This window comes from Lactuca saligna, chromosome 7, assembly GCF_052625555.1.
Source record: "Lactuca saligna cultivar CGN05327 chromosome 7, ASM5262555v1, whole genome shotgun sequence".
Classification (NCBI taxonomy): domain Eukaryota; kingdom Viridiplantae; phylum Streptophyta; class Magnoliopsida; order Asterales; family Asteraceae; genus Lactuca; species Lactuca saligna.
Window position 1 is genome coordinate 76,438,224 of NC_136423.1, and position 12,276 is coordinate 76,450,499.

Below are 12,276 nucleotides of genomic sequence, written 5' to 3' on the forward strand. Positions count from 1 at the left end.
CTAATTATTTGACTTTGGGCCTTAAGAATATGCGTTTGGGCCTTAATCTTGGACCAAGCTAGGTTAGGGGTAAAATGATCTTTTTGCCCCAATTGGGGATTTTAGAGTTATGCATAGGAAGCCCAAATGGTTGATTGGGTTTTTTTTTTTTTTTTTTTTTTGATGTTGATAGCTTGGGGATATGTCATCCAGCAGCTCGAGATTTATTCGCTGAACTTCAGTAGTGCGAGGTGAGTTTTCCTTCAGTATGAACGGGTTTAAGGCACCAAGGCCGGCCCATATATGTGATGTGTTAGTAGTAGAGTGTAGCATCCCAAAAATCATGGCCAAAAATTTCATTTTAAATTTAATTGAAACCACTTAGTAACTTTTCTCAAACATTGAAAAGCATTCTACATAAAACAATTATTATAGTATTAATCCCAAAGATCATATAGTGCGGAAAATATAGTGTGATGTGATGCGATCACCCCGAGCTCCTTCATTTGAAAACATAAGTACCTGAAACAAAAGCTGAAAGTCGTAAGCACGAATCATAGTGAGTTCCCCAGATACCACATACCATACAAATCAACTGATCTATAGATGCCATACATAACCATGAGCCATAGATATATCATAAACAAATAAAATGCTATGTGCCAAAACATAGTCTTGCCACTATGCCACGGGCCGCCACAGGTCTTTCTTGCCAAGCTGGGGGGCACCCCCTGGGTCTTACAGACAAGTGTCAAGAACCGACCCCTGCTGTTCCATGAAAGTATCACAAAGACAACTAGCATATATACTACTCTACTTAGCTAATGTTCATACATTGTGCCATGAGCCAACTCCTGGTATTTTATACATACTGCCTAGGGTTAACCACCGGGTCTTCCTATCGTACATAAGCTAAATGGACCGGAATTGGTGCCTTCGACCCAGACAAATAGTAAGGAGACTCGCCTCGAATGCTAAAGCTCGCTTCCCAAAATCCCTAGCTGATGCCCTGACGGTTTCCCAAACTAGCAATTACCAACACGATATCCAATTAGCAACTAAGTTCTAAACCATAATCCATACATGGGGGTTAAATAACCGTTTTACCCCTGGCCCAACAAGCTACATAACTAAGGCCCAAGTCTAAAACCAATCAAGCCCAAAACTCTAAAATCCATAAAGGCCCGCTAATTGCCCAATTTGCTAAATTGGGCCCACTCCCTCTAATGGGCCTTACCTTAAACCCAACATATTTTTGTCCCAAATTATCTAACTTTTGATGGCCCATTCAGGCCCAGTAGCTGATAAGTCCAAAGATTGGCCCAAACCGATTCCCAATAACGCAAGCCCACTCTGACTGAGTACATGGGGCTTAGTCATCTGTACGCAGGGCGTACGGGTTGTTTGACTTGTACGTTGCGCATATAAGTTTGTACGCCCATCGCAATCTCCTGTTAAGCCATTTTTCCTTTAAGCACTTAATATTCCTTTATAGAATCTCCATGACAGTGGTTGGGGCCGTATCTCCTAGTTGCATGTTATGTGTATCGTATGTGGTAGTTTGGGGAGACTCACTAAGCTTCGTGCTTAAAGTTTTCAGTTTTGCTTTTAGGTACTTTGGTGTTCAAAAGAGGAGCTCGGGATGATTGTAGTGCACACACCATTTGTTATAGCCTGTGATGTTTTTACTCTTATATAATTCATAGATGTTTATAATATTTCAAGATACACTACTTATGGTTTTATATGATGCTTAATATTATGGTTTTCTTAATGATTTAAAATGAAAATTTTGGACTATATTTTTGGGATATTTCATAGAACCTATGCAATTGAGGAGTCATCGTGGCGACCATGATGCAAGCAACTTTTGTTGCATCAATGTAGTGTTTTATGTAGGAGGCTAGTTGTTCAGGAGTAGCAGTAGCTTCATCGACTTTAACGAGTTTCTCTTCAAGGACATATTCTTTGCCCTCGAAGTGAAGAGCCTTTATGATTTTGCGCATTCAATCATTATATTTGGAGCCATCAAAAGTAACTTTGGAGACGATGGAGAGTAGGGAGAAACCCGAGATGTAGGTAGAAGATGATGGTGCAAAAGCATCAATAGGAGTAGACATCTATAAAGAAAAAGAATAATAGTTTTAGTTAGATGACAATTATCCTTAATATTTAACCCATAATAAATGATTAAGGCTAGGATCCAAAATAACAATACACAACTAAAAAGAGGGATGTCTAAATCTTATTGTAAATTTATGAAGGTAGGTAAAAGCATTTCACAAATTTCGAACTATGAAATTCCTAGATCTTTTGAGATTCATTGAATATATCAATAGCATGTTTAATATCATATTATGCTATTCTATTTGTGATTGGGATACTGACAATCATAAACGAGATGCGAATAACCATACAAATTAGTTTAGCACTCATGATGTCATTTATCATCTCATTTGAATCTATTGGTTAATAATACATGCTCCATTAATCAACGATAACTTTTGAGATGCCCATTATTACTCTTTATAGTCATTATTAATGTGTCGGTTAACCATGTGCGCTCCATTAACTACTATAAAGTATAATATGAAATTTTATGGATTATCATACTTTTCATATTTTCCCTAAGTAACTAAGAGTGGGACTTTATAAAAGATGTTTAGTTACTTTTTATGTCATTATACTTATTAATGAAGTTATGTCCCATCAAATTCGTTCGTCTAACGACCCTCCATCATACAAAAGAGCGGTGGGGAAGAATGGATACCCAAAGGCGGTCATTTTAAAGGTCGCTTCATTAAACTTCTCTTATAGTATGACTTGGTGAATGAGGCGTACTAGCGATTTGACTAAGTTAATCTTATATATATATAGTAATTAACTTTTAATATATTATATATAAGGTGTTTTTTAAAACTTTTGAAAAATACAAGGTTTAAAATAAATTTTTGAAAGTAAGGAATTAATCTAATTTAAAATAAACCAATTATGTTTTTGATCTTTATCTTTTAATTAATCAAATAATTAAATAAGACATAAGGATAATTCACAAATTCAAGATAAGGATACCTAATTAATAAGATAATCACTCAGTTTTATATGCAATTAAAAACATTATCTAAGGTAATTATCCTAATCAATTTATGAATTAATCAAAATTGGTTTTTTAGCAGATCTGAGGGTCCACCACGTCGTGGTAAACAATTACCATGTTGTGGTCGAACGAAAAGGAACATGAATTCGCGGATCACCACGATGTAGTGGAAAATACCACATCATTCTAGAGTGACAGAATGGCCATTATGTTTTCCTCCTTTTGGTTTTGTTTAAGTTCAAGAAATGTACATTTAATTGTTAGACAACCATACACATTAATCCTAGGTAATTTTGAAAACTATAGAAGGAACAACATACATTTTTGATTGTTGTAGTAAACAATCAAGAATCCTTTTTTCAATAACTTGGAAGCTAGCACCACAAGTGTCGTGCATCTGATGGTTCACACCCAACAAACGCAACAAGAAACTTTTTAGAGAGGAGAGAGGTGGTGGTTTTCGGCCTTAGCTCCTAGAAAAGAAGGTGTAGCCGAAAACTGAAGGCTATGGATCATTATATAATGCAACTTGGAAACCCTAGATAACCCTAAATGAATAAAATAATATTTATTCAATTTGGTAATTATCCAGCTTCTTGTTTATCTTCAAGGAATTTTACATATACCCTGGAATACCCTAATTTCATCCACCTCCTTGCGAGGAAGATTTTGGACTCTTTCTTGTTTAAGTGTTGAGCAATTGAACTTTAGCCCCTGTACTTTTAGTTAATACAATTAATCTGAAAATTTATCTAATTAATTTCTTATTAATTATTCACATTACTATTTCTAATTAATACATTATTTTCAAAATAAAATAATAAATTTATTTATTGCTATTTATTAGTCGTATAATAAATCAATAAATCTCTCTCTCTCTCTCTCTCTCTCTCTCTATATATATATATATATATATATATATATATATATATATATATATATATACATATATCTTTCTCTCTCTCTCTATATATAAAATCATTATATTCAATTACTAGGTTTGAGGGTAACCCAAAAGGACTTTGCTAACAATTCAAGATTATACTAATTAAGTTATTAGCTTAGACACCTAATCCAATAGTGTCGTCGATTCAAAAGGTACGCCACCTTGGTCCTTGATGCACCACTCATGTGTGCATTGTTGTGTGTTGAAGTGTTGTTGATGAACAAAGAAGCAAGGATGCGTCATTCAAGGTGAAGATGCACAATTTATAAGGAAGGTGCACCATCATAGGGCATAATGTGCCATCATGGCTCCTGATGCGCCACTCACATGTCAGTTTCACTAGGATGCTCCATCATGTCTTGGTTGGTGCTCATAAGGTTGAAGGTTCTAGAAGCGTTCGCATGGCACTCCGTCATTGGTTGGAAATTAGGACATCCCCTTAATGTACTAGTTATGGATGGGCCTGCCCAATCAGAACTAGGGTTTCCCATGTTTGCCTATAAATAGGCTCTTATCCTTATCACTGTAAAATTTCGTTTCTAGATTTCCGTGAGATCTCAAAGTAAAATATAATTTTGAGTTATTTAATAGTTTCAGAAAGTTATGTACCTTTTGATAGAAATAAATGTATTCCCTTGGTTGACGTTTCAAAAAAACTGGATGAAAGAGCGAACGGGGAACATACTTTAAAACTAAATTGAATAAATAAACATGAACGTGGGTTGATGTGGATAAATACGGAGAACATACTTTAAAACTAAATTGAATAAATAAACATGAATGTGGGTTGATGCGGAGAAAATAAAGGGTATATTATGAAATGAATACGGATACTTGAACCATTAAACATTTTGTTAACTTCGCGTAAAAACAAGTGTATGTATTCGAATTCATTAAGTTCTTATATATTAAATACATTAAATAAAAAAACACCATTTAAACAAACTAGACAATAAGTAGTATTTAGATGAATACTTGTTTGTAATATGATTATGATTTATGATCTTCATAATAGTTTTGTAAGAATAAAAATAAGTCTGTTTCAATAGTGCAAATAAATCGGTTCTTCGATATGAATTGTGCAAATACTATCTTTTTAGCCAAGCATACATTATATTCGTATAACTCATAGCATGTGTAAGATTTTTGGATGTGTTTTCGCAAAACTAGATATAGGTGGAAGTTCAAAGCTGAAACTTTTATTATTAATTTTGTTCTTGTTTAAAATCAAAACTTTTTGTCAAGTACTTCTAGAAAAAAATAGTTTTTTAATTTCAGATTTTTCTTCAAAAAAAATCAAAAAACTAAAAGCATCCAAATGCTCTCAAAAACTTGTTACCGAACCTCCCCTTCATCTACGAGTCTAAAACATGATTTATATTATTACCTTTGAAAATAGAGCAGAAATGAAAAGTAAAGTTAGATAAATTTCAAAATAGTCATGAGATAGATGAAGAAATGAGGCAATAATGAAATTAGTTGGGAATGTAAAGTTTGAAATAAAATCTCTTTTTTAGAACATCAGCAAAATACATAACTAAAAAACGAAGCTACCTAGAAGCTAGCAAAGAATACAAAATTAAGGCAGCATTGGATTATTGGAAGCCTTTTTGTTCCTATAGGTAAACCAACAAAAAGATAAGTCTAAAATACTATAAAAAAAACTAATTTTTGAACTTAGAATGGCAAAAAATAACAATGTTCCTATAGGACCAGATAACCCAAAGTACCGTCAAGCACACTGCCTCAAGGACCAACCATCCGATCCCTACTAGCCTCCAACGAAGTATAAATCCAATTAATAAGTTGAGACTGATCCACAAAATTTGGGATCGTCAAATCCAACCATAAACCGATTCTACTCCAAATTTGACAAGCCAAGTAACAATGAAAGAATAAATGAGCCTCATCCTCTTGAGCATTTTAACAAGAAAAGATTCTAACTCTACACATCCTTCCACCAGAAGCATTCTAAGAGGTAATCTTTGTAGTAAAAGGCACCAAAAAAATATATTAAGTTTTAAAAGCACATAAGAATTCCATCTACTACCAATTCCCCCCCCCCCCCCCCCTGGAGGGGTAGCATCATCAATTTGTCTCGTTGCTGACTTAACCGAGAAACACCGACTCAGATCAAGATCCTAAAACCACTTATCCAGGGTAGCAGACAACACCACCGACGACAAAATAAACAAAAGATTATCTAATTGCATAGATTCAACCCCACCCCTAATAGGCCTACGCCAGGAGAAACTCTAACCCATAGAATTCCAAAAATCACAAAATTTACAATCTTTGAGAAGAGAAAGGGCAAATAATCTGTGAAACTCAGATTTGAACACAACTCCACCACACCAAGCATCCTCCCAAAATCTAAGAGTAAGATTGAAAATGGAAGATGTGCAAAACGGAGACAAAATTTGGGTTTTGTTAGGAATCAAACTCATATGCTTATTTTGTTAAATTAAATTGTAATGACATCGTAACATATATCTCTTATGTGTTGAGAATAAGACATACTCAAAATTGAACACCAAATAAAAATGATTGTGATCCATATCCCATGTTCAATATTATAAATTTTGTTTTTTCTCACATATCATCTACAAATTAATTTTATCAATTTATATACTTGATTGAATATCAAACAACTTTTAATATAAGAAATGGTAACAACGCCTAAGGTAACATGTATGTAGAAAATCGTACACCATGGAACCTCGAAATGTCCAAATAGATGCCGACTCCAAAAATGCAACTAATTCATATTTGTCATTTGATAAATTAAAATAATGCACCACTATGGAACCTGGGTATGTCCAAACAAATGCTGATTTGCAAAATGCAACCACCCCATATTTGTCTCTCGATTAATTAGAATAATACGCCATTATTCATCCATGTGCAACACATAGTTGGTTCTATAAATACCACATTTCAAAGAAGCAAAAATACAAAACAATTTAAAGAGTGATTTAATATCATGGCAGTTATAACTTCTGAGTTCGAGATTTCTTCTTCCATCCCAGCTTCCAAATTTTTCAATGCCTATCGTGACTTTAACAACATTGCACCAAAGGTCGATCCAGAAACATACAAAACCCTAGTGGACATCCAAGGTGATGGAGGCGCTGGAACTATCAGGGACATCTCTTTTGGGGATGGTTAGTAAGATCTAAATAGATTTTTATATATACTCTTTTAAATTATTTTAATGTTTGACTTGTATTTTGATTTTCTTTATCCAATTTACTGTGGGATAACACAGGCGTCCCATTTACAAGTGGAAAGTTGAAACTTGACGTCGTTGATAGCATCAACTTCAGTATTATATACACAATCTTTGAAGGAGACATCTTGATGGGACAACTAGATTCGATGACTCATCATGTGAAGTTTATACCTTCACCTGATGGAGGATGTGTATACAAGCCTACCATTGTGTATAATTGTAAAGGTGAAACTCAGCTTCCGGAGGAAGCTCTCAATATGGTAAAAGAAGGATTCAAAAAAACTTTCAAGGCCATTGAGGGGTTTATCCATGCAAATCCTCAAACTTATTGATCAATACCATATATATGGTGTGTCATGGTTCAGCAAAAATAAAGCGGATTTTAATCCGGTTATATTTTATATATGTACTCGGCTTGTTTGATATTTTATTTTCTTGTAATGTGATTTTTGAATATATCTAGAATCCCTTGCAAACATGTCCATGTAAACAATTTCTAGGATGTGATATGCATGTTATGAGCATTAATTTTACCATCATGCATGCAGAAATGATAGTCGCAAACCACAAAAGTCCATTCAATTTGCATTCTAGTGAATGAGAATTTTTATCGAGATAACCACCAGTTTTGAAATGGTTGCAAATCTATGAGACTGTAGAGAGGGAGGTGAGAAACAGTGGTTGATAACTGCTTGACATTTTGCTTTGAGTTACATTCATTATGATAAGCCATGCGATTTTTGTTAGAGATCTACCTGATGATACCTTTTTGCCTAAGAAAAGAAAACTGAACAGAAAAGGAAGGAAGGAAGAAGAGAACATGGCAAAACAGGGGAAGAATGAAAAAAACGCTAGCTGTGAAATACTTGCTGGAAAATATACTTTTATTGCTGACTACTTGATTAAATAAACATAAAACAATACCCTTATTTATACTATAACAGATGGTATCCTAAACTAACACAAATAATGCTTAAAAGGAAAGTTTCCATAAAAATTTCCAAAATGCCCCTGAGGCCTAATTCCTGAATTACGCCAAAAGTTTCAAGTAAATGGGATATTTTCTGTTTTGCAGCTTTTTTCTTACATCTTTTGTGAAGAGTTTTGGTAAGTCAATTGAGATTATACCAAAGTTGAAAGAAATGGATGGATTTAACCATGAAGAAGAATTAAACTTTATGAGATTTGTTTTCTGGTACTTCCAAGAACCTGTGTCTTTCATACTTCTATAAAAGATTTTGAGTTTTTATCTGTCATTCAACCAAAAATAAGATTTGACCTATTTGTCATGTGTGAGAGTCTCGACAAGAGTGCTTCACTTAGATATATCCAAGAGAGAATCCCAAAATATTGATTTACAAATTTTGTTAGTCTATATGTTAAGTGGCACTTAAAAAGGCTAAACAAATTCATTTTGTTATTCAGACTAAAAATATATACATCATTTGCATCCAAAAACACTGTCAGACTCTTGATGTAGAGAATATCAACCTGATTTCCGACCTCTTGCATTGCATTACCATAACGAAAAGATAAAATCATTCAAAAAAAAAAAGAGAACATTTGATGTTCCTTCATTTTTGGAATATATGAAAAACCATTAGGTTTATTAATCTTTTAAATCTTCAGTTCTAATCAGAATAATATTCATATTATACTTCGTTCGCATCCTTTGAGTATCGGGCTAAAAATCAGGGCAGGCCTACTTGGTGTCCCGAGCAACCCCTAAAATTTTACCGTGGAGCGCAAAACTTAGTCACAAATCTGTCACAATCGATCACATCCGTTGGAAATCCGTCACGTATCCACTGGAATTTCGTCACAAAATCCTTATAAGTGTACGTTTAATGTAAATATGTTTGTGTAACCCTTTTAGTGAGGGATTTATGACACCCTTTTTAGTGACAGATTTGTGATGTTAAACTGCCGTCGGAAATGAGTTATTTTTAGTAATGCAACCCTTAAAAAGATTATGCAACCATACGAAGAATGTACGACATATGTGTTATATTGAATAATTGATGTCTATTATATTAATTTGTTTATTATAAAGAATATTTATTTCTCTTTTTATTCTTTCATAGGGTTGGTTCTAAAATTAATTTACAAGAACCGTACCGCATTTTATCACATATCTAGATTTCATGAGTATTCGGTAAGTTATCTTGTTTCACAAACTTTTTTTTGTCATGCGTCATCTAACCTAACCATTTCTAATAAAAGTAATTTAAAGGTTAACCTTGTTAGAGACCGAGTAATTTTTGCATCTTAATGTTGGGTAATCTTAACATGAGTTATTGGTTAAGTCGGGTTATGGGTATTATCATATTAAATTATGTGTATCTTTATATAAATATAGATAGATTTGTTAATATAGTTTCCTGATTTATCTTCCGTAATGGATTGTCAGCAATGTATCTTCCCTATATATTGGGAGCTTTATTCAATAATAACACATGAGAGATATACCATTCTTTATGGTATGAGAGCCACAATAACCCTAAAAATTCTTCCAAGCCCATCGCCGCCTCTCAAATAGAAGCTACGTCTTATGTGTTCGTCCCTACAAATTCAAAATTGATTTCCACATATTCTCTCCATGATGTCTTAGAAGAAGGATAGTGATGCCAAGGTCATGACATTGCATCCAGCGTATTATTTTACCAATATCTAGCCAAAGATCTGAAACCTTAATAATAGTAATTAAAGCCTCATTGGATAGTCATCTTTCTAGATTCAAACAGATCTTTCTAGCTGAATGGTCTAGAAAGACCGTTTGATTTTCACAAAAAAATGAACTTTCCCGGTAAGATATGTCTTTCATAGAAAGCCCCAAAATCATATTTATCTGGATGAGTGGACATGAAAGACAATTATGACCGAAAACTCGCATCTTTCTTTTTTCTCTTCGGCGTTCTTCATTAGACATCATCGCATGCTCACAAAGCTCCCTACTTTGTCGGCTAGCGAGCCTCTCCTCGTCGGAGCACCGCTGCAGCCCGCCCCACATGTAACCATCTCATTTCTTATTTATTAATTTTTTGAATTCTTTAGATTGGAGAGTACCGAATGTGAACCTTCATCTGTTTCATCTTAATTTCTTTCTTCTGATTTTCAAGCATAGGATTTAGGACAATAATATATATATATATATATATATATATATATATATATATATATATATATATATATATATATATATATATATATATAGTTTCAGTCATAAATTCCGATTTTAACATGCATTTTGAGTAATTTTGATTTTTTATGACAATTTGTATTTTGTTTTTTAAATGATTATTGTTTAATTTTGATTTTTTTTAATGTCAATTTCCATGTTTTGATAATTAGAGGAAATTATAGTTTTAGCCCGTGTGGTTTGGTTATATTCCTAACCTTTAAAAATTTGACAATGTGCAATCCTTGTGGATTAAAGAAATTGCACTGCACAACCACAATCTAATTAAAAAGACCATTTACCCTTATTGTTATTATTATTATTATTATTATTATGTGATTGCTTATTTTTTTTATATTTACCGATTACATTTAATTTAACTTATTTATAATTCTATAATTTATATTATTTTTAAATTTTATTCGAATGTATTTTTTTTAATGTTTTTTTTATTTGGTAAATTTACATAACTTTTGAAAAGCTTTTCTAGTTTTTTTTTATTTTTTTATTTTTTTTATTTTTATTTTTTATTTTTTTTTAAAGGTTTTGTTCAAATATATTTTAATGTTTTTTTTTTGATCTTTTTGTTTTTTTTTTTTTATATTTTTGTAAAGCTTTTTATAAATATTTTTTGAATAAAAAATATAAAAACTTTGTTAAATGTGAATATGATTAACACATATTAGGTATAATTTTTTTTTATTTTAATAAGGTTATTATATAGGCTAACTGGATTTTGAAACGAGTATCAATGACTTCGAGTTCAATTTTTTTAGTTTTTGAATTTTTGTTATATTTTGTTCCAAGTGACAAATGCAAATCAAAATTCCTATAACTTAAACATATATGTAAATGTTCTTGAGTTCATTTTTTATTTTTAGAAATTTTGTTCATTTTCAAGTTATACAGTTTCCAATTAACCATTATATAACTTGAAAATCGTTTTCAAAATTCGGTTATCTTATCGATTAATCCTTTTAATAAAACAATTTTATACCTAATCTATGTTAATAATATTCACATTTAACAAACATTTTTACATTTTTTACAAATAACTATTTTAAAAAATATAAACAAACAAAACATCAATAAATATATATATATATATATATATATATATATATATATATATATATATATATATATATATATATATATTCTAACACATCAAAAACTAGAAAAAATTATTCAACAAAATATAAACAAACAAAATGTAAAAAAAAAACAATATATTCAAAAAAATGTCAAATAAGATCTAAATAATAAAAACTATAAATAAATAGAATAAAATTTATGCGGAAAAAAATAAACAATAATATATATATATATATATATATATATATATATATATATATATATATATATATATATATATATAAAAGATAAATAAAAATATAAAAGTAAGGGTAAAATGGTCTTTTTTAGTGAAAATATGATTTTTTTACTATACACTTTACAAAGTTGACTTTAATTAAGCAAGTTTGTCATGATTTTCTCAAATGTTTTTTATAGCACTTCTCTTTGATAATTGATAGTCATTTTTCAGTTTTGAAAATTCAACATGTTTCAGCTCTTTTGGTTTGCTTGGTTCATGTTTAAAGTGTTTTATACATGAACTAATCAACTTTTTATATTAACCATCATGTCTTGGATCTCAAATTAAAAAAAGGGAAAAGAAAAAAAAAACTTTATTTGTTGCATTTCTTTTCATCCTTGGATCTGCACGCAACTTCAAACACTTTCTTTTTTTAGATCAACTTCTTCTCTTATGTTTCGAGAGAGATTTATTGCAACTTTTAGGTTTGAATTTTTTATTTTATATATTACATAAATTTTTGACATAG

The 12,276-nt window shown here is 31.5% G+C and overlaps 1 protein-coding gene across 1 annotated transcript; it reads left to right on the forward strand.

Annotated features, from left to right (window-relative positions):
• The first annotated feature begins 6,965 nt into the window (after window positions 1–6,965).
• Window positions 6,966–7,787, forward strand: LOC145005688 (root allergen protein-like). Its single transcript, XM_078964804.1, has 2 exons — window positions 6,966–7,186; window positions 7,291–7,787. The coding sequence occupies exons 1-2, from the start codon at window positions 7,006–7,008 to the stop codon at window positions 7,584–7,586; spliced, it is 477 nt and encodes a 158-aa protein (XP_078820930.1). The 5' UTR covers window positions 6,966–7,005; the 3' UTR covers window positions 7,587–7,787.
• The last annotated feature ends 4,489 nt before the right edge of the window (window positions 7,788–12,276 follow it).